Source organism: Pseudochaenichthys georgianus, chromosome 24 (assembly GCF_902827115.2).
Source record: "Pseudochaenichthys georgianus chromosome 24, fPseGeo1.2, whole genome shotgun sequence".
NCBI classification, from domain to species: Eukaryota; Metazoa; Chordata; class Actinopteri; order Perciformes; family Channichthyidae; genus Pseudochaenichthys; species Pseudochaenichthys georgianus.
Genome location: NC_047526.1, coordinates 14,495,787 through 14,518,691, shown reverse-complemented (window position 1 = coordinate 14,518,691; position 22,905 = coordinate 14,495,787). Strand labels below are relative to the sequence as shown.

At 41.8% G+C, this 22,905-nt stretch overlaps 1 protein-coding gene across 5 annotated transcripts; it reads left to right on the top strand.

The window, feature by feature from the left end:
* On the top strand, positions 1 to 21,779 carry magl (MAX dimerization protein MGA-like). Of its 5 annotated transcripts, none has more exons than XM_034075701.1 (22): positions 1 to 161; positions 2,343 to 3,991; positions 5,225 to 5,684; positions 5,865 to 5,961; positions 6,152 to 6,265; positions 6,379 to 6,504; positions 7,973 to 8,086; positions 8,261 to 8,624; positions 12,410 to 12,611; positions 12,701 to 12,938; positions 14,036 to 14,214; positions 14,373 to 14,592; positions 14,806 to 15,035; positions 15,374 to 15,607; positions 15,723 to 15,984; positions 16,554 to 17,191; positions 17,536 to 17,633; positions 17,741 to 17,786; positions 17,915 to 18,085; positions 18,655 to 18,766; positions 19,338 to 19,907; positions 19,997 to 21,779. In XM_034075701.1, the coding sequence occupies exons 2-22, from the start codon at positions 2,379 to 2,381 to the stop codon at positions 20,905 to 20,907; spliced, it is 6,999 nt and encodes a 2,332-aa protein (XP_033931592.1). In that variant the 5' UTR covers positions 1 to 161; positions 2,343 to 2,378; the 3' UTR covers positions 20,908 to 21,779. The 5 variants fall into 5 exon arrangements, with proteins under 5 accessions (XP_033931592.1, XP_033931587.1, XP_033931590.1 ...); XM_034075696.1 differs by having other exon boundaries at positions 17,714 to 17,786; XM_034075699.2 differs by having other exon boundaries at positions 22 to 101; positions 17,714 to 17,786.
* The last annotated feature ends 1,126 nt before the right edge of the window (positions 21,780 to 22,905 follow it).

The window sequence follows — 22,905 nt, the reverse complement described above, 5'->3', positions numbered from 1 at the left end:
GTGAACGTGTTACGTCACAGGACGAGAGCACGGATGTGTGTGTGTTTGTATGTGTGAGCGAGAGGGGCAGAGGAGAAGTGTGTGTGTGCTCTTCAGACAGGGTGAGAATGGAAATGTGATCGAAAAGGTAGAAGAAGTGAAGGAAATACAAAGGAATGAAGGTAAAGTCTCGGGTCTTTTCTCTCAGCTTGGGAATCACACGCACGAAACATTCTCGCGCAAACTTGCTGAGAGTTGTCCTTACAGGCGCGCGGACTGAGCTCGAGGTGGGAACAAGCGAGAAAAAAAATCTCCGGGATGGTGGACTCCCGCTTCCCTCGCGGCCCGGGAATCACGCGCCATTGAAGGGGGGTGATATCGTGCATGCGCTTTGGCTCCTCTGCGTGCACGCTCGGGTCGGTCGATGCGAGCACAGTGGCGTGGCTTTCGGCCTCCATTTGTGTTTATGTTCGAGGGACACACCGAGGCCCTTTCGACAGGCGACGTCGACGTGCAACAGTTGAAGTTTTACCGGGAACGTTATCGTTATGTTGCCTCGGTAAACATTTATGCGTCGTTCAAAGGTGAGGCGTCAGAGAAACCTGCAACTTTTCTAACTTGGTGAGTGCTGGAGCAGGCGGCCTTCCTCTCTGTTGTGTGTGAGGAAGACATGGCTGTTGCTAAACAACTTAAATTCTCCATGTGACTAATAATTTTAAGAGGAAAAGTTTTTACAGGGAGAAGGATTCGGAGTTTGTGTGGTAAACATGCCGGTAAAAACGCATTTTGCGCACTCGTTTGACCGGTTAACACCTTTACACTACAGCATCTGTGTTGTTGGTGTGATTAATACATTGACCTAGAGAGGGCAAGGCAGACATGAAGCAAACATTGATAGCGTGTCCTCTGTCGTCGACGTTGGGAATTTTATTACGGTTGCTACCGAATAAATACTTAAAGAAACGTTTTGTGTTTTGGATACTTAAAACGAGGCCTGTCCGAGCCCTTCAGCCATGTCCTCCGCTGTGTGATACCAGGCTCGCAGGCTATTGGTCAGTTACACCGAGGTGGTCTCGCAGCACCCTTGAGGAAATACAAAGTCCAATTTTTCAGACTGTCAATAAATTATATTAAACTTAAAAAAAAATACAGAAACATTTCTTCCTTCGTGCCATTTGATTAAGTTAGTATAATAAGTCACATGTTTGTTATTTTTAACGATTGCAGGTCAAATATATGGGGCGTATTTGTTTTGGTGTTTTAATGCTGTGTTTACCAAATTCCTACTGCTTTTATTACCTGGTGTCTCCGTTTTTGTGGTTTTGACCTCTCTGAAGTTCATTTCATTTATGAATTGTATTCTGTTGCCTGATGTTGCAAGACAGGGTCTGAAAAAACATCATCACAACAAATCATGCTTTCATGATGTGTAGCCACACATGCATAAACACATTGACAAAGCAGGCTTTTTTTGAAAGCCTTGCATGTAAGATAAGGTTTATAAATATGTCCTTACACAGTAGAACAACTCATCACTAGCTCATAGAAGGATATGGCCAATGGTTGTAAATAAATTATATTTTGTCCATTAGTAGCTAATTTATTTTTCAGGAGCATACGACTATCCTAAAATTGCTCTGGTTGGATTCTATTGGGATACAATGTGCTGTTGTATGAATCTTACAAACCATGGACATCTTGATATTAGGTTGGGTGTTTTATGCATTACAAAATATGAATTTCACACCATATACAAACAATATTAATAATACTTACGTGTCATATGAAACCAATACTTTGATGTAGCCTGCAGTCATTTAATTTCTTGATTTTAAAGTAAATGTGTATGCACTATCCATTAAGACATGTTTATGAGCAGCCAAAATATCCAACATATTTCCATAACCGTAATTTCTACAGCTAGCACACTGTTGTAACACCACTAATGCTACAACTAGCTTGAAACATGTCAGCACTCAATAGCTCTCTGAAGTATTGTTGCTATATGAAAAGGGTTGGAGATATAGTTAAAGGATGTTGTAAAGTGAGTTTGTGGCTTATTTTTTCAATTTGATAATAGTAGATCTATCGACACTCTTTTAGGTGTATTGAATGCGAACATTGTTATTTCTTGCTTTTACATTTACCACGTTTGGTTATTTTCTGTCAGTGTTTGCTCTACTTGGATGACCAGTAAAATACTTTTGTAAAATGTTTTTTAAATGTGGTTTTTATTTAGTTGTCACATTTATCTTCTCTCTTTTTTTATTATGTTTTGTGTGATTTTAGCAATTATGTTTAATAAGGTAGGAAATGTAAATCACCACGCTATACATATAACTCTGTTATTATTTTGTCATTAGGTATCAAATGAATTGTGACCGCCACATCTATTGGTGATGCCTGCCACAGACTCTGAACTCGCATCAATGGAGGACCCCCACCCTATGGAGCATGAGGAGGGGAGCTCCAGTGACATTCCCTCCTCAGTTCCTCCTCCTCCTCCTGTTGTCCCTTCTTCAACTCCTCTTGATCCAACCACTATGAGAGCTAACGTACCTAGTGAGACAACGATTGAGGAAAAAGCTGTCTCCATGGCAAGTAATGATTTTAGCTCCGCTCTCTCTTCGCCTGCTGAAGCCAGCCCAGCAAAGCCTACTGCAACATCACCCACTACCTTTGAAGGAACTGTTAAAACAAGCCCAGCTACTTCACATATTGCATCAGCATCAGACTCCCTGACATGCACAGAAACAAGCCATGTCCCCACATCACAATCCCCACCACTCCCGTTTTCTGTGTCGTCATCTAACACATTTGGCAGTACGGACCCTGAACAGGTCTTTCCTACTTTGCTCACCTTCAAAGGTGCCAGCGTCACTCTGGAGAATAACAGCGTGTGGAAGCAGTTCAACAGCTGCGGAACTGAGATGATTCTCACTAAACAGGGCCGCCGCATGTTCCCGTACTGCCGGTATCGCCTATCTGGCCTGGATCCTGATCAGCGATACAGTCTGGTCCTTTCCATAGCTCCATCGGACCAGTACAGGTACCGCTGGAACTCGTTTAAATGGGAGGCCTCTGGACCAGCAGAGCACCAGTCCCAGACGATGATCCGGGCCTTTGCCCACCATTACTCACCCAGTCTAGGCTCGGAGTGGATGGGTAGCTTGGTGTCTTTCTACAAACTCAAGCTGACCAATTGTTCCCATGACCAGGAAGGCCATATAATCCTACACTCCATGCATCGCTACATTCCGAGGCTCCACGTCATACCGTTACCAGATGGGAACGCACCCTCACCCGACCAGCCTGTGGTTATGGGACCAGAGAGCATGACCTTTACGTTTCCACAAACCGAATTCATGGCTGTCACGACCTATCAGAACTTCCGGATCACCCAGCTGAAAATCAATCACAATCCGTTTGCAAAAGGCTTTAGGGAAGAAGGAAACAACCCCCGCCTAAACCGGATTACTACAGATGTAATAAAGATGAACACTCACCTGGTAAACACAGAGGCTCAACCCGTGGAAAAGACGGACACTCACCTGGTAAACACAGAGGCTCAACCCGTGGAAAAGACGGACACTCACCTGGTAAACACAGAGGCTCAACCCGTGGAAAAGACGGACACTCACCTGGTAAACACAGAGGCTCAACCCGTGGAAAAGACGGACACTCACCTGGTAAACACAGAGGCTCAACCCGTGGAAAAGAAGGACACTCACCTGGTAAACACAGAGGCTCAACCCGTGGAAAAGATGAACACTCACCTGGTACACACAGAGGCTCAACCTGTGGAAAAGAAGGACACTCACCTGGTAAACACAGAGACTCAACCCGTGGAACAGACAGACACTCCTCTGCTTTCTACTGTCGCTCAACCTTTAGAGAATATGGACGCTCACCTGGTTACTACTGAGGCTTCACCTGTGGTTAAGATGGAGCCTCAGCCGATTCTAAAACCTGCTGCTGGACTTAACGAGAACAAGGAGGTCGTCAATCTGAGGTAAGATTTTTTTAAGTTATTACATTTTTGTTCGGTATGAAACACACACACACACTTATTGGCAGTTTTCTTATGTGCAACTGTAGAATCTAAGGCAATTCTTTACCATTTATTTTAAGATGAAAATGGCCAGGTTTGTTTTATCTTGTCAAGGAGGTATTCAGTTAATTATATGTTTATTATCGGGGTTGTAATTTTCAGCTTCATTTAATTATGTTTTCAAATAATATAAGACAAGTTAACAACAAATGGCACATACCTTTTGTTTGTAGACCGTGGTTTTTATACACAGATTCTTGCCAGTCTGTGTTTTGCGCACAGTAAAGGTCAAGATGGGATATAGTTGCTGTACTGGATTGCATTGTGGCCAGGGGATATATCTACATATGGCATTATATTATGTTCAACTTTTTGAAAAGCTCTGTCATTTACAACATTATCATATATAAATAAATGCTTTGGTTGTATTTCATATGTGAATAATGTTGGTTTGTGTTTTCATGTATTCACATTCTTCCACTGCTGTGTCCAGCTCGTCAAAGGAACCTCAATTTAATCATTCACCTAAAATGTCTTTAAGATAAATTAATTCTGACATGTAATTTTAAGGAACGGCTATATTTACGGTTGATAGATAGAATAATAGGATCACCTTAGACTCAACACAAGATGATCAGGGATCACAGAAAGACCTTGTAACCAAATTGAAGAGAGGAAACTGAAACGGGACATTTGCTTAACAACACACAAAAGAAACCATTCATTTGAATTGACACCCATTTTACGTTTTCAACCACAATTAAGGATTATACAGACTTAATACTTGCAATTCATTTATAAATCATTGTTTATTGCTGAGTCTTTGGATAGCAATCCACTGTTTTCTTTTTGGTGTCTTCGTCTCACACTTTCTATTTGAGGTTTTGCTGCAAACAGGAGTCTTTCTATCTGCCCTTGTTATGCATGACGGCATCATCGGGTGTAGGAGATTGTTGTCACACTGGTTATAATAGTCAAATGTAGTGAAATACCTTTGCTGGTATTAAAGACAAATAGTATAAAATCATTGTTTCTGGTTGTGGAGGTGGTCTTTCATCATCACCTTAAACTGCTGGAATTACCCAATGTAACACACACATGTTACTGTGCCATCACAATAGGTTTATAAATACCATTTTGTATTTCTTAGTTGTTTAGTGTCTTTAAACAGTGCTTCTTTTTACTTTCTTGCAGCTCAAAGGATCCCAGCATCCCTGCTACCGTCTCAAACGAGCATATGTTCACCAGGCTGGTCCTGAAGCCCATAATGTCCTACCCTTCCAAGAAGGATTTGGCATATGTCCCCTGTATAAGAGGCAAACATGCCCTCGGTGAGCTTGTGCTTTTTCAACAACGACGACTTGTGAAACCCAAGGAAGAAACCCTCGCTGTCGATATATCACCCAAGCTGCATCAACTAAAGCCTAGACCAATGGCGATGACACCCACTTCCTTAACACCTAGCCCGAGTTCTTCCACCGGGGACCGCAAGAGGAAGAAAAGGATGAACAAACGTTGGGCAAATTCGCGGGGAAGAGAATGGAAAGCTGTGGCTGCACCCCCCACGGTATTGCTCAGCCCATCATTGACTGTCGCTATGCAACCAGAGCTGGATGATGTGGAGGGCCTGCTGTTTGTGTCATTTACCTCAAAGGTAAAACACTGTATGCTCTGTACTCTACTTATCTCCATGTCTCCTAAGGATTTATGTTTGATTGCGTGTGTAGTCTCTGCAATCATAAGAGGGGGTTTGTTGTTGAAAGAGTGATTTTTGGTGCACATTTGTAAAAATTCTGCAAAGTATATAAGCTTTAACTTTTGGTCTGTGCGACAGGAAGCTCTTGACGTTCACATCAGGGACATGCCGGGCAATAGCACACCATCAGCATCTCCAGTTTCCCTAACGACACCAATGCAGTGGGAGGAAAAAGGTAAGCATTTAAAAGATTTCTTTCATTTGGCTGACGTCTGTAACGAATGCTTTTATGCACTTCTGCTGTACTGTAAATGTTATACCTATATTGATTGTTGTGAAAATCCTACATTCACCTCTTGTCACCACTTTCTATTTATTCAAATGTAATGTGCACAATCTTTGACTACATTTCTGTGTTGTTTCAGTCGAGGTGATTCCAGAGACAGATGAGGAGCAGATATCCCGCTCGGAGGCCATCCTGCTGCGGGACCTCGCGATCCTCAAACACAGACAGGTCATCCATCCGGTTCTCCAGGAGGGTGAGTTCATACACATCGGGATAAACATCCTAGTGTTTGAGTAGGTCATAGAAAGTAAGGAAGTGTAGATATTTGTCTGTTGTTTAATTACTTTTTTTTTAATCTGTTTTTAGTGGGTATGAAATTGAGCTCCCTAGACACAATGAGGTCCATCGACCTGCAGTATCTGGGGGTTCGTCTGCCGCTACCTCCCCCAAATCTAAAAGATCAAGGCAACGCCTCGGCTCTGTCTCAAGGTGGTGAGTTGGATTCATCTTTGAATGTTTGTGCAGGTTTTTTGAAGAAAATGCTTTTTTTGGGGGCATTTAATTAGCTCTGTTTGGACCGTTTATCTCCGGACTATATGATCACTTTATTATATTTGTAACAGTCTTGACGTATCTTTTGTTGGCAGAGTGACCTTTTTAATGCAGGAATAATTTGTCAATGTTTTAGATGTGTGTTTCGACCAAGGTCATGTTCAATTAGGAATACGTTTTATAATTGAACATAATTATAAATGAAATGGCACTACTGCTAAATAACTACTGCTTTTTAAATGATACGGTTAATTGTTTTACTCAATGCAAGGATAATGACTCAGTTTATACCCAGTTAGAGCATTGAAGATTTAAGGTCAAGAATGATTAAACACATTTATATTACAACGGTTTTTTTTAACGGTACGATTACCTATCTCTCTCTTTCTGCTTCTCTCTCAATTTAGACAGCACATTCATAACATAGCCTAATGTATTTAGTAGGATAAATTACGATAGTCTGAGTGATAATGGCCTCTTCCTGCATCATCTGTAGTTTGTCAGATTAAAGCCTTAAAGGATCTTTGAGAACATGGTAAAGCTTCTAAAAGTTGTCTGTTTGTGTTTCGATTTATTGCCAGATATCAACATAAAACAGGAAAACAGGGGTCTGGCAATATGCAGTTTTTAGAACACCTACTTTTGAAAAGACAAGCCTGTGCATATTATTCTCAGAGAGGTGTCTAAACTAAGGGCAATGACTGAGATTTGCTTCCCACTAATAAAAACTTGATTGAACCCAGGGAGTCGCAGCTTACTGTGAACAGGAAGTGCTTTACTACTGTAGGCGCTTTCACACCACGGTACTTTTCCCACAAAGGTTCATCAGAACTCTTTAGTTCTCATGAACTAAGTACAGATCGTACAGCAGCTTCTACTGAAGCCTTCCGAGTAAATCGCCAGAACGCCGACACCTCCTCATCTCCACCGCTCCCATGTTTTCTTTTGTGTTGCCATAAGTTAGTCTCTCTGCGTTTGTGCGCTGGGCTAATGCTAATGCGAGGATAATAAAATGGCGGCTTCAGAAAACGTTTTTGGAGTTTTACGGGGCGTGGTTTTGCAATCCGCCCAGCCAATCCAGACATAGGAACCTTTTTCTCCCACGAAAGTCCCTGCTCTCTAGCAAAAAGGGGTAAAAAGGTTCTCATGAACTCATTTAGTTCCGGCTCTTTTTGGTGTGAAAGCGACATTTCGGAACTATATCGGAACTAAAGTGGGAAAAGTACTGCGGTGTGAACGCACCTATTGATATATATTGTTGGCCAGCTGATTTTCTATCAATGAACATACTGTTTACTTAAATACATGTAGTTCTCTATTCCACTTTAGCACTTAAACATTGTGAAACATCCCATATTAACACACTGTGTCTTTAATGGAAGTGTAACGCATTATGTTTCCTTCGCAGGGGAGGGATTATCCTTCATCTCACGGACGGGAAAGACAAGCGACGTGACAAAAATAAAGGGATGGAGAAACAAGTTCATAAGAAGCAAAGACACGTCTCCTCCTAAATGTGAAGGTAAGGTTCTCTTGTCTTATTATAGTTCCCTTTTATCATGCAACGGGATTAATAGTAGTCAGTTTGATAACCAAATGATAAACTGCACTATAACCAGCCACATGTAAGGATCTGATTTAACAACCCTCCTTGATAGTATATGACATAATTGTCTCCATTCCTTCTCTCCTGAAGGACCAAAGAAGAACCTGTCTGCGTTCTGCAGCAACATGTTGGATGAGTACTTGGAAAGCGAGGCGCAGTATATCAGCGAACGCTCTGCAGCCTTCACCACAAACTCTGACTCGGTGGCCTATCAGCTGCCCGTCAAAAGCTCCAGCTATGTGAAGACCCTGGACAGCGTACTCAAGCATCAACGACATGCTTCCAAGCTTCCCGTAGGGGCCAACAGACCCTGCCCTCTTTCCCGCAAACCCCTTCTCTACTCCGCCCTGGCAGCACCGCCTCCTCCTCTGGGCAAACCGGCCACCCCCGTTCCATCAGTATCCCCGTCCATACAGCCCTCCGCTTCTTCACCCACACCGCCTGCAGGCCCAAGGTGAGCATTTGCTTACTTTGTTTGGGTTGTAATTTGTCTATTTTATTTGGTGTAGAACAATTCAGTCCATCTGTGTTCTGAGAGCACATTTTCAAGCCTAAAGCTACATTTCACATCTTGTAAAACGAACGGTCCAAATACAAAGTATTTCTGTTTTCATTGAATCCCTCGGGTCCTTTAAAAAGTAATTTCTTAAATGAATCGGCTACTGTTGTTAAAATATTACAGTTCCTTAACCGATGACATGCAAAAGCTAGATCCCTACAAAATGTGTGTCCTACAATAAGTCTCAATTTGTTCTTTTGCTCTCGTTATTCATATACGAGACATTACCATTTTACAGCTCTTACTAGCAATATTTATTTACAAAGATGCAGGTTAATTTCTTTAATCCTAGAAACTTGGTTACTCTTGTGTTAATGTCTTACTTTATTTTATGTGGACTTTATTCACTGATTGGAGGAAAATGTGAACACGTATAGTAGGGGTGTAACGGTTCACAAACATTTCGGTTCGGTGCGTACCTCGGTTTTTAGGTCTCGGTTCGGTACGTTTTCGGTACAGCAGAAAAAATTATCACAAAACATAACATATTTTTTTTTAATTATTATTAAACTGTGAATAATGTATTCACTCAAATAAATACAAAATATAATAAAATAAACATTAAGGTGCAGCATTTCGATAAACTGAAATAATCTGTATTTGAACTTTACCGTACTAGTACTCACAAAACATAAACTATTAGTTTAGGGTTTTTAATTATTATTAAACTATGAATATTCACTCAAATAAATATAAAATATAATCAAATGAACATTAAGGTGCAGCTTTTCGATGAACTGAAATTATCTGTATTTGAACTGTACTGTACTAGTACCTAAGCAGCCAGTTTGACATTATGACTTGCTGGTCATTGTATTTTCATGTTTTTTTAAAGAAAAATGTACTTGTCCACATTGCTTGCCGAAAGGGCAGATCTGCTGGCACTAGCAATGTCTCCTGCCGTGGAGAACACCCTCTCGCTAGGGACAGAGGTAGCAGATACAGCCAGGTAGCGCTTTGCTAACATGGCAACATAAGGATATTTGCCGTTTGTAATAGCTTTGGCTCGGTCTGAAGTTTTTGCGAGCGGTGGAGGCTACATGTTAGTGGGAGTTGGGTTTGCACTTCAGTCTTTTGGTACCGGTGAGATTCACGTTCGGGTGATGCCTTTTCAAATGAGTGTGCAAGTTTGATGTATTGCCAGCCGCGTAACCAATGTTAGTTGAACAATGCCGACAAACAGCTTTGGTTCGGTCCACCTGTCTTTGTCCGTCATCCTTGTACGTAACTGCGAAACCAAAATGTTCCCAAACCGGAGACTTCAATGATGCTGGAGGATTTTCGAGCTCAACTTTATCTGCGTTCGCCATTTCGACAGTTCCTCAAATTACTGATTACATTTGAACGCATCCCTCTGACCAGCTCGTCCAATGAAATGACTTGCTCGCTCTATGACGCGTTGATCACAATGGGTGCAAATTACTCTGAATGCTGAGATTACTTCCAAAAAGTTGTTCACGTTCTCAATTTTTTACGTTTAAAGTTATATGCGTTCGGTACACTTCGGTACACACGTGTACCGAACCGAAGGGCCCGTACCGAATAATTTCGGTACGTGTACCGTTACACCCCTAACGTATAGTCATTAGGGCTGTCAGTCGATTAAAATATTTAATCTCATGATTGTCCATAGTTAATCGCAAATTAATCGCAATTTATCTGTTCTAAATGTATCTTAGAGCGATATTTTTCAGGTTTGTAATACTCTTATCAACATATGAGTGGTAGGGCTGAACGATATACCGTGTCATGGCGATAACCGCGGTATGCGCATGCGCGGTATTCACACCGCAGGGACGTGCGGTTTTATTCATTTTTAAAAAAAACATGCTAACGCTCTTTAGCACAGAATTCAAAATAAAGATACCCTTATTACTTATCGAAACTGCACATACAATATATCCGATTAAAGCTGAGACTCCACAGATTATTTAAGTATAGTATCTAAGCGATCCGATCTCGCAACAGGGGAAGCAAACACAGACATCACAACACGTACCTTTTACGGAGCTTTTACGGGAGATCGTCTCACCGTAGCTGTCAATCTGATCAAAAGACGTGTTCAATGGCATTAAAACGAGAAACAAAAAATGCGGCTGAATCGGTTGATCCATAGGTCGATAATGTATCTGTGGCTTTGAAGCAATTGTTTATAATCCATAATTCCATTTTTATGTAAAAATCGGAGCACAACAGTTAGCTGCTAATGGTAGCCACCAGAGTGTATGCAGCTTCCGGTTTTGGCTACACGTCAATCTCACTCCTTATTTGGTAATGTGTGTGTAATGACTGCGCTGGACTGCCGCATAGCCAAGACCGGAAGCAGCAGCCACTCTGGTGGCTACCATTAGCAGCTAACTTTTGCTCTGCGATATTTACATAAAAATGGAATTATGGATTATAAATTAAATCCTTTTTTTATACAGAGATGTTAAAAACCTATGGATTAACCGATTCAGCCGCATTTTTTTCCTCTCGTTTTAATGCCATTGAACACGTCTTTTGATCAGATTGACAGCTACGGTGAGACATCTCCCCTAGAAGCTACGTAAAGGTACGTGTTGTGATGTCTGTGTTTGCTTCCCCTGTCCGAGTTCAGATCACTCGGTGATGATACTATATACCTAAATAATCTGTGGAACCACCTTTAATCGGATATCTTGTAAGTGCAGCTACGATAAGTAATAATAAGGGTACTTTGCCAAAGTGCGTTAGCATTTTTCGCTCAGGGGTCATTGAGATGCTTCTTATGCGACTTGTGTTTTGTTTTGGTAAAAATGGGTTGTATCGTCAGTTAGCTGAGATTATTTCCGTTAATCTGGTATAACACATTAATAGGTTCTTAAATATTACGATCCCCTGAGACACTGTCGTGAAAAAAAAGTAAAGTAAAGTACCCGCCGGGACCTTGGGGTTTAACAGGTTAAAAAAACCGCAATATATATACCGCAGGGGGTGGGGGAAATCGCGATGTCAGTTTTTTTCAATGCCGTGCAGCCCTAATGAGTGGACAAATATGCTTTATGCAAATGTTTGTTTATTATCATTTGAACAATGACAAATATTGTGTGTGTGTGTGTGATGGATCGTTGGAGCTATGTGCAACTCAAGGCATATGCTCGAACGGGAGCTGCCTGGACGCTTCAATCATGTTGCGCGCACTATCCGTGCTGAGTGTGCTGACTTTTCGTACAATGTCCCACTGTCTGCTACCTGCATAAAGTCAAGTGCTCGGCGCAGTTGTCGGCGAAATGTCGCTCCTCTGTTTTCATTGAAACAGCTCCTTATATCCGTTAGCGCCGCTAGCTAGCACCAGATGCTAACGACAACAATACACGTAAGGTATGCACGTTCTCTCTCGCTCGCGCCACACATACACACACCCTCCCGGTCCTCCCAATGGCCAGTCGGTGCCTGCCGGTGAGCGTGGAAGTGTGGTCTGCCGCTAGCGGACGGCAGGAGCGGGGCTGTCAGCATCAGCTTGTAGATGGTATTTTAAAAACTCGATGCGCTCTGAAACTACGGCGCAGCCGAGGACAACAAATACACATGCGTTAATCGCGTTCAAATAATTAGTGGCGTTAATTTTTGTTGACAGCCCTAATAGTCATACATATTTTCCCTTGCGTAAAAAAAAAAAGAGTACATTGTAATCGGCTCATTTCCTCCCGCCTCTTCAGATTCCCTACACATCAGACAGGGGTCAGCCAGAAAGCAGCAGTGAGCTTCCTGCAGAGTCACATGATGCACAAACCCATCTTTACCAAGTTCCAGCTCAAACTGTGGCACATGGAGCTCGATGCGCAGAACCAGGGTTTGAGCAGAACCCAGCTGACTCCAAACAGGCTGTCAGTGGCTCTGTCTGTCATCCTGTCTAAACAGGTATGCAACACACTTTATATTGTTCTTTTACAGTGTCATTCTTGTCATATTTAAAATAGTTTTGATGAGTTTTGTTTACTTTGAATCAGATGCAGTCCAAGCAGATGGTGAAAGTGCAGCATATTCCAAATATCCAAAGTGTCGGATCCGAATGTGGTAAGGAGTTCTGCACTCTGGGCTGCGTGTGCTCCAGCCTGGAGCGCCTCAACAGAGGACCCTTCCACTGCCGGAGGACTGACTGCATGTTGGGCTGCACATGCTTCAAACGCAAGATCACCAAGCACCTGGCAGAGGGGGAGCGCGAAGAACTCATCCAACCGGTTTACTGTAAGATCACGTTGTATTTACACTGAACAAACATATAAACGCAACACTTGTTTTTTTTGCTCCCATTTTTCATGAGATGAACTCAAAGATCTAAAACATTTTACACAAAATAACCATTTATCTCAAATATTGTTCACAAATCTGAAAAAATTTGTGATAGTGAGCACTTCTCCTTTGCCGAGATAATCCATCCCACCTCACAGGTGTGGCATATCAAGATGCTGATTAGACAGCATGATTATTGCACAGGTGTGCCTTAGGCTGGCCACAATAAAAGGCCAATCTGAAACGTGCATTATTGCTTTATTGGGGGGGTCTGGGGGGGTCCGAAAACCAGGCAGTATCTGGTGTGAGGGGTAGGGTTAGGGTAATGTTGTGAATCGAGTGGCCTGTGTGCGTCGTCCATAACATACGCCTGCCCATACCATAACCCCACCACCATGGGCCACTCGATTCACAACATTACCCTAACCCTAACCCTACCCCTCACACCAGATACTGACTGGTTTTCGGACCCCCCCAGACCCCCCCAATAAAGCAAGACTGCACGTTTCAGAGTGGCCTTTTATTGTGGCCAGCCTAAGGCACACCTGTGCAATAATCATGCTGTCTAATCAGCATCTTGATATGCCACACCTGTGAGGTGGGATGGATTATCTCGGCAAAGGAGAAGTGCTCACTATCACAGATTTTTCAGATTTGTGAACAATATTTGAGAGAAATGATTATTTTGTGTATGTAGAAGATGTTTTAGATCTTTGAGTTCATCTCATGAAAAATGGGAGCAAAAACAAAAGTGTTGCGTTTATATTTGTGTTCAGTGTATATCATTTCTCCATTTTGTTCTATATCTATAAAATGTATGTTTTCAAATCGATTGGAAGTGAATAGATTGGATCTTTGACTATTTTTGATATCATTTTAAGCAATTGGATCACTGCATCGTTTCATTCATAACATCATTTAAAAGGAATGCAACGGTTTTACCTTTTTATTACAGAACTATAGAACGCAAACCTTTTTAGCCTTTCTAAGTTTGGTCACAACCTTCAATATCTCCATAGTTGTAATGATGGTTTTATCCCCCCTTTCCCCAGCTGTGACTAATATTGAACATGTGGTCCAGCCTCGCCCGGGCTCGCACTCTAAGAAACTGTGGAACTACAACATTCACAGTGAGGATCCAGATCCAATCTTCACCCCCAAGTGTGCTCCACCGGGGCTTTCCCCTGTGAAGTTCCTAAAACGTGGTGTCGTATCTCGGACTAACCAACCGGTAAAACTACATTTCTCTCTTATTAGGTTTAATACATGCTTTACCAAAACATTTCAGCTTATTGTAGTGAAATAGCTGTTATTTTCTAAGTGTAAGAATCTTAAGCTTTTATCCCTTTTTTTTGTCATTCAAAATTGAAATCTAAATCATGATTGCAGATACGAGAAGAGGATAAGGATCCAGTGTATAAATACTTGGAGAGCATGATGACATGCGCACGTGTAAGAGCGTTCAACTCCAAGCCTCCCCCTGTGCTGTCCCTCGAGCCCATGCTCATTGATACTTCTACAGCAAACCCTGCAGCTAAACCCCAGGAGAACACCACTGATGACCAGCCGACAAACTGCCTCAAAAATCTACCGAGTGTTGAGAAAGAAGGTGAGGAAGCAAAGAAAATATATAATACATCATTTGATGTTAAAAATTAACCAGCAACTGAAATCCTCAAATATTTTACTCCCAAGTATTCTTTTGCACTTGTTATGCTTTCCTTCTATTGCCTGGATGGCATATCTGACAGGCCTGACTGTGTGATATTGAAGATACTCTGCTATTTGTTGCTTAACACAACCATAATGCATTTTCCCCCAGTGGAAAAGGCTTCTCAGAAGATTGCATCCAATGAAAGCGAGGCAAAAAAGCAAATCGAGGTCTCCTCGGCGTGTAAATGGACCAAGGACCGTAAAATGGTCCTGAAAGCTTTATTTCGGCGCATGAATCAGAATAGGCTCTCCCAGCGCTTCTGGGTAGGACCTTACCACATCCGCCCCGTCGCCAAGATCTTCATACGGAAGCCCAGCGGCTCCATCTTCACTTATAGGGTAGGTCTATGACGAGTGATGCATCTGTGGGCAGTAACAAGTGTTTCAAGTCCAGGATCTATTTAATAAATACATATTAGAATCCAGAGAAATAACTGTTTTGTCAGTACGAGTATTGTCTTTATCTCCTAAATCGATGTTTTGTTTACAACATCTTAATGTGTTATTGCTTTTGCCTTGACTGAAGATATATTTCAATGATTATGAAAAACAGCTGACCCAAAACCAGCCTCTGAATATTATTTAGTTTTTAGTTCAAATATGGCGTTAGGCCTCGTTGCACAATTTGACATTTATCTCATTTGATTTAAATCTCCTTCTGCTCCACCTTTCCCCAGGTACACATTAGTAAACCATCAACAGTCAGTGATGTTGAGGAAGACGAACATGCGGGCAGCGAGGAGGATGAGGATGAGTATGAGGGGAGCATTGATGAAGAGGAAGACGATGGGCAAAATGAAGAGTCGGAAGTGCAGTATGGAGTCACACCCTTTTTGAGCGGAGTGTTACCTGCGGGCAGACTGAGAGCCAAGACCAAACCGGTTGGCTGCCAAGCATCTGGACTTATACAGGTCAGAGAAAAAATGCCTATTATACATAACATGTATTGGATGGAACCACATTTGGTAATACATGAACAAAGTGTATAGTGAGTCATATCTGAATATATTTTTCTTCCTTTTACAGGTAAATGGAAAGTCCTACAACCAGGCCAGGCTGTTGCTGGGGAACATGGGATCTCTGCATCCAGCCAACCGCCTTGCAGCATTTGTCACAGGCCGACTGCCCCCTCCCGGCGGCACTTCTCTTAAAAACTCCCAGAAGTCCAACCCTACAACCAAAAGCAACACTCCTGGAGCTCTGCACATAAAGGCTGCCGGCACAGTAGTCCCTCCGATTATCACTGCAAGGAAAACCACTGATCTGAAGACAGCAGCACAACCACCAGGTGCAAATCTCCTCTCTGTTCCAGCACAAGCACTACCTTTTCCACTGATTGCAAGATTCCTCAAGTGCAAGGAGGAAATGCATGTATACACTCAAGCTGCTGTCTATGTGTTAAACATTGCTATTAGACTTGTACATATGTGTGAAGGCTGACATGGAAGTTAGCATCAGATGGCACCCATGAGAAAAAGCAACAGGATCTCAGAATATTGCAGAAAGTAAAATCTGTGGGAAAACATGTTTTATGATATTTATGTTTGTTCTGCAGGATAATCTCCACATAGTAACACCACTTAAGTGATTTTTGAAGAATAAAGTCAATCACCAGAAGTAAAAAGCTAACGTTAGGCTATTAACAAACACCACAGTCGAATGACTACCCTTCAACACCAAGAAGCTAAACATGGTCTTGGTCTCATTCCTGCATCGCTCTAAAGCCCTAAGGGTTACCCAGGGTTTAGCTTTATAGATTAAATTATTTAAAGGTCTAGAGATATAAGAATGGTATGTTGGAATTGGATAACTGTTTCTTTGTCTCACCATTCTGCCCTCTGCTGTTTGTTTATTCAGCTCAGCAATTCCCTCCATGCTTTTGGAAAAAGGGATTTGTCAACATGCCGCAGTATGCACACAGCATCCCCTTTACCACCCCTTTCATCACTGGAGCGCGCGGCTCTGTAAACCCCTTCAAGAACACCTCCTCGTCTTCCCCTGTATCTCTCACCGTCTCACCATCACTGAAGACCCCCAGCTTCTTAGGAGAGAGCGGGACCTATTCATTCAGGATCTGCCCTCCAGATAACCAGAGCACCTCAGGCCCCAACCTGCCAGGAGTCGAGCTGCCCGGGGGCTTCACCCTCATTCAGCTCCCAAAGCCTGCACCAGAATCTGAGAACACCACAAACAGTGGAGTGAATAAAGCCCTTTCGCAAAAAGAGATTTTGTTAAATTTGATCAAAGGTCGGGGTTCACATGCACCATTGTCTTGTTTGGATGCCGTTACTGGATCTAGGGATCTATTAAGGAGCAAATTAGTGGAGCCTGAACCCCCATATGAGGTTCATGCTCCACTAATGGTGGAGAAAGATGGTGCTGAGAAGATTCCAAAAGTGGAGAGAGAGGAAAGCAACATCAGTCAGGTGGAGAACGCTTCAGAGGACTCGGACAGCTCCGACACCTCCGACACCTCAGACTACTGTGGGGAGGATGTAAGTGTGAGGAATACCAAATGTCTTCATATTCAGGCAAACATTTGTTTCTCCAATTGAAATATTGTTTTTGATTAGGGCTGCACTATTTGGAAAGAAATTACTAATTATGATTATTAAGATAGATATTAAGATCATCTGTAACAAACAAAGACATTTTCTAAGTCCTAAAATAATTTTTGTAGGCGGGGATAATGATGCAGCACCACAACAGTTTGATAGAGATCAAATGTGAATAACAATGAATTTTATATACAAAAAATCTGCAAATAAATCTGTGATTGTTTTACTTTTAGTTATTGTTATATCTCTTAAAACTGCATGCTTAATGTTGTATCCTTCAGGACGCGGAAGTGGACATTGAGACGGTAGAAGAAGCAGGACAAGGAAAGGCCATCGCTGAAATGAAAAAAGCTGTCCGCAAAGCCCTTAAGGAATCAGGGTGATTATATGAATGAAGGGCAATGTGATGTGTGGACCTGTGCATATGTCCTGCTTTTGATTGAATGTTGGCTCTCAAAGTGGTTTTAATTTCTTCTCTACCTTCAGAGATTCCATGACTCATTTTGGACTAACGGGGAAACCCCCTGCTCAGGTACGGCTTGTTTATTATCCAGCAGCAATACAGGTTTATGGACCGATGTTAGTATTCAGAAGTACAGTTATCTTATTTAGTACCAAGTAGTGTCAGTATCACTTTCAATGTCTGTGTCTCTGTTCCAGGATAAAGCAGACGAGGAAGAAGAAGAAGATGAGAGTAAGGATAAAAAGAGGCGAACTAACCACACGGTGCTAGAAAGACAAAGACGCTGTGAGCAGCGCGTCCTGTTCGACAAACTGTCGGCCATCATGAAGTGCGACCCCAGGGTCCCCAGGCTCCGCCTCCTCTCAATGGTCAGTTCCTTATCCTCGCTTAGCCTCATATTCCTCCAGCACACGTACAACCAGTACAAGACGTTTAGACAAAAACATCTCCTATGTGAAATAACAATTTGAACAGGAAATAGTGTTTGTATGTAGGACCCTATCCCAAGTTTTTAACGGCTTTTAGATAAATAATACAGTGGGGAACATTTACAGAACATTTGTATTTCTACTCCTGCAAGTTCATTAGTTTAATTTGCACATCAAACCAAAACTTGCCAATCTTACTTAAAAAAAAACGTGTGGTTATGTATAGGGAATAAATCCAATAATTCTTACTTCACATAGCTGTGGAAATTCAACTGAATTGTGATTGACAATAGAAACAGCTTAATGAAATGCCCTCTAATGTCCACATCAAGTGTTATACTAAAGTATATTCAATGAAGTGTGCCACTCATTAGCATTAAAGAAGAACAAAGAATGACTTCCCAACAAAAAGAGCCTATTTCAAATAAATGTATGGCTGAGAGTATGCGTGTTTAGCTGCCCTCGTGGTCTTTACTCAATGTGTTTGTTTTGTTGTATCCTGTTTGCAGGCCCAACAAGAGATCAATCATCTGGTTGTGGAGTCTAGAAGTCTGCAGGAGAAGAAGATGATGCTGAGTCGGATGCAGTCTCTTTATATAAAGGAGCTTTCTGTGTTGTCTGGTAGGTTCCATTTTTGTGGTTGCATGTCGTTTTTTGTATTACTATTTCTCCCTTTGTTCTGATCTATATACTGTTTAATTGAAAATCCATTGTAGAAAATAAGTTGAAGAGTGTTATGTCCACAAAGGTAATCCTGTGAAACGACTGAACTGGTTAGCGTTCATTCCTCCAAGTAGGGATTTCACGGTGAAGAGCATGTTTCCCCTCATTTTCTGACCCACACCGCTTCACTCAGCCATATATCATACCAACATTTTATACATTCTTCATTGACATCAGTTTCCATAATCCCATTGGGTTTAAATTCAAAGTACTTGGGAAACGATTCCTGTCATCGTCTTATGGCTCGACTCTTCTCACACTTGAGTGAAGTCCAACCCCTGCGACTTTGCGGCACTTTCAGTTAATTGCCTTGCCTACGTGAAAATTAATCAGAAAAAGTCAAATAAAAATGATGTCGGGGTCTCTATCTAAAAGAGCGTGGCACAGTTGTTCCTATGCCTAACAGCATTTACAAAATGGGTGATAGCACTGGGTCTCTTTACTGAAACTTGTGTGTGTTCTTCTTTAGGGAAGCCGGACATGCTGATCAAACAAAAGCTGAATGAGATCTGCCAGAGGCAAAAGATCAGAGATAAGATGAAGGAATTGCCTTACTTTTCCAATCTCCTCCAGTCCAAAGCTGTCGATCTGAGAACCTCTGCTCTAAAGGCGGAGCTCCAGCCCAGACGCCGGGCACACCCTGACTTCCAGAAGCTTCTGTCTCAGGCTAACCTTCCGTCTCAGGCTAACCTTCCGTCTCAGGCTAACCCTCTTCAGATTGCAGCGCACATGAAGATTATGTCCCTGCTTAAGCCCGTTTTACAAAGCACTCCTGCTCAACCCAGTGAACTGAAAGTCATACCTCAACGGGTACACTCACTACCAGCCGCTCCTCAGAAAAGTGAGGACCCTCTGCAGGTACTTGAGTCCCTGGCCCAGGTCTGTAACACTAATCTCAAGTCCGAGTCCGAGCCCAAGTCCACACACGTGCCTACATTTAGACCAAAAGAAAAACCTGCAGAGCCTCCAAAGCCCATTGCTCTTCCTCTGATTCGCTCCAAGACTGGCAGAATCATACTTCCCTCATCTCTGAAACCACGTGAGTGAAAACATCTGGCTTTAGCCATCATTTAATGCCAGAGTCAAATCATCTTTATTTATATATATATTTAACCTCTTTTCTCACAGTTGGACATGGCTTCTACACACTCACGGTCATGCAACCCAGGCAGAAAGGAGAGGAAGATGGAGGCAGCCCTTCAGCTGATGTCCACCCTCCTAAAGTGGAGTCATCAGAGAACCAAGACAAGAGCATGTCTGATCATGAGCTCTTTATAGATGTCGAAAACAGTTGTGATTTTGAGGACGACCAAACCGTACAACCCTCCAACTCTAAACCAAAGTCTTCAGGTCCAATGCCCGCCCCGGTGGAGCTCACCCTGCTTAAATCAATCTCTGTGCCTTCGGGGACTCCGCAGGCTGTGGAGAAAAGCCAGGAGGGGGGCCCAGCTGAGCGCGTGGACAAAACGCTGCCGACTGCTTGTTTGAGTTTTCAGCTAGTAAACATCATTCCTTCCCCTGTCATTCCTCCCGTAGTACGCCGAGGCAGAGGCAGGCCTCGAAAGAACTCCCTTCCCCCTTGCGGTGCTTTTTTACAAAATGGTTTGCAAGAGGACACTGGCGTAAATCTGAGTAAAAGTAAAACATCTACTGGGGTTGAAGAGACACTAAGTGAAAAAAGGACTGTGGCATCGAGCGAGATGCAAGCTGATGACTCTCCAGGAGTTGTTAGCGACAACCCCCTACTGGTGAAGCGAGGCAGAGGAAGGCCTCCGAAGAAAAAGACAATACAGCTATGGAGTCCTCCGGGTGTGAAAGCAGGAAGTAGTCCATCTAGTTCCTACAAGCACAGCCCGGTCAGACAAACCTATTGTTTTAAAAGCCCAGAGGAAAGTCCTGCAACCACCACCAGGCACGGAGAAGTCAGCGATTATCGGCCGCTAACCCGAGGCTCTTTAGGAAAGGATTTCCCCAGTGCAAAGAAACGCTCGTGGATAGACGTAGAAAAGGAACTGGAACCTGAGCTTGAATCCGAATAGCCCTGTCTTGCTGTAGCTAAAGAAAGCCAATGGTTTGACCTCAGTTAGTCACATAGCTGGATGCTGCTCTTTTTTTGTATGTTGTCACAAAACTCAGAGGACTTTTTTACATACTATCGAGAGAAGTACACGGGTGCTTCGGTATGAAGAAACACAAGAGAAAGCATTATTTGACCTGCTGAATGTATGAACCAAATTAACTCCCACATTCAGTTTTGACATTATGTTTTCGAAGATGAATTTCCGTCAACTACATTCCTCCTTGTCCGAAACAGGATGTTGAGATTTAATCAAATAATGTGCTTTTGTTGTTGTCATTTATTACTGATCTGTTTTATGCAAATATAAATAAAAAACTCAGCAGATTATGTAATTCCAAAACGTTAAACCATTCAGTGTATGTTTAATATTTTTTCCTAAATAGGATCAGACAAGACACTGCTTCATTAACTGTAAAATGTATGTGTTAACTTATGTCTTTACATTTTTAAAAAGAGCTAGTTGGATGAATGTATCCCTTTTTTGAAATTCCTGTTTTCCGTTAGGAACTGAGTGAATAATGTTTAGTAGCACTTTATGTTGTTGGTAGATACCACCGTGTCTGATGTCTTTGCTGTAGTGTTCTGTGTGTTTGGTAGTTCACTCACTAATATGCAGATAAAGCTGATGAGTCACAAGCAATCAAGAGAAAAGCTATTAGCCATATATTGTATCTATGAAAATAACCTCTGTAAATATTGCCACTTGTTTTTAAAAATAACAATACTTTGACTTTGTGGAAGATTTTGAAACACTGGTTGTCCTGTTTAACTTCGATTGGAATTGTGGAAAATAATGTGGCCTTTAAAATCAATAAAAACGACATGCATTTATTATGGCACTCTTCAGTCACTGAAACACAAAGCGTTTAAGAAGACAGCATTTCTCTTCTTTCATAATGCACTTGTTGAAAACAGCAGAAATGGGGCCTCTCCTGTGGGTAGATCAATGCAGCATATCAGTAGCTGTTTGTCACCAAGTTGTTATTACATCAAATCACAGTAATTGGTGCTAACTGACAGCTGTTACATGTGTGATATGAGAGATCACCTTTAGTTTTACAAACGTAATGTATTTCCTTACATATGGAAATGAGGGTGTGTGAACGTGATGCAAACAGTAATGAACTTTATCATAAGCTTTATTTCAATGGCATTATTTGAGTGTTCTTACTAATTACTAAAACAACATGGTTGCTCAATTACATCTTATACATTTCATTTATTATAACAAAAGAGTTAGTAATGGAACACAATCTACAAGTCATGGTGTGTACACAAATGTATGCAAAGGTATCCTTTCTTTTTACATTTCTTTATTGTAGTCATCACTGCATGAGAAAAAAATAAAACAACAAATTAGGGATAATATCAGGCATCGCTTGACTCTTACGAGTAAAATAGGGTAGATGTATTTTAGTAAAACCCAAGAAAATCAAAAGTGAAGTATTTAAAAAAACAAACTTAAATCCCTATAGCATATCAACGGTTTATTACATGTAATAATCATAGACTATGGTCAGCTACATTTCTCTACATTGATTTTGATTGGTCAGGCGTCATCGGGGGGCGTCTACTTTTTCCCGGAAGAGCACTCATTCAGAATTTTGGTAACGTTTTAAAATTAGGACAGCGCGAGAAAGTATGACTTGTATTGTTTTAGATAAAACATTTCAGGTTAACATAATTAGCAGTAACATGCTTTGAGCCTTTACATCTTATTAAATAACTCAATTAATAACTAGCCTAGCGCTACGTTTTGAATATCACTGTGAAGTAAAGTTAAGATTACTTTAACGTAGACACATTTGCATATTAAACAACAGATTGTGCATTATGCATAAAAGGGTATGTTTTATCGTCCAATCAGCATACAAACTGAGCTACTCAAGAAACATCCGCCATGCGGTTTAAATCTGCAGGTGGCCTCTCTGTAATCCTATTAAATCAATTACAACAG

Bases quoted from the DNA above. Each gene is read 5' to 3' on its own strand.
- magl (XM_034075696.1), top strand. From the start codon at position 2,379: ATGCCTGCCACAGACTCTGAACTCGCATCAATGGAGGACCCCCACCCT. The intron at 14,215-14,372 runs GTAAAACTACAT...TCATGATTGCAG, and splicing joins TATCTCGGACTAACCAACCG to ATACGAGAAGAGGATAAGGA. The intron at 18,086-18,654 runs GTCAGTTCCTTA...TCCTGTTTGCAG, and splicing joins GGCTCCGCCTCCTCTCAATG to GCCCAACAAGAGATCAATCA.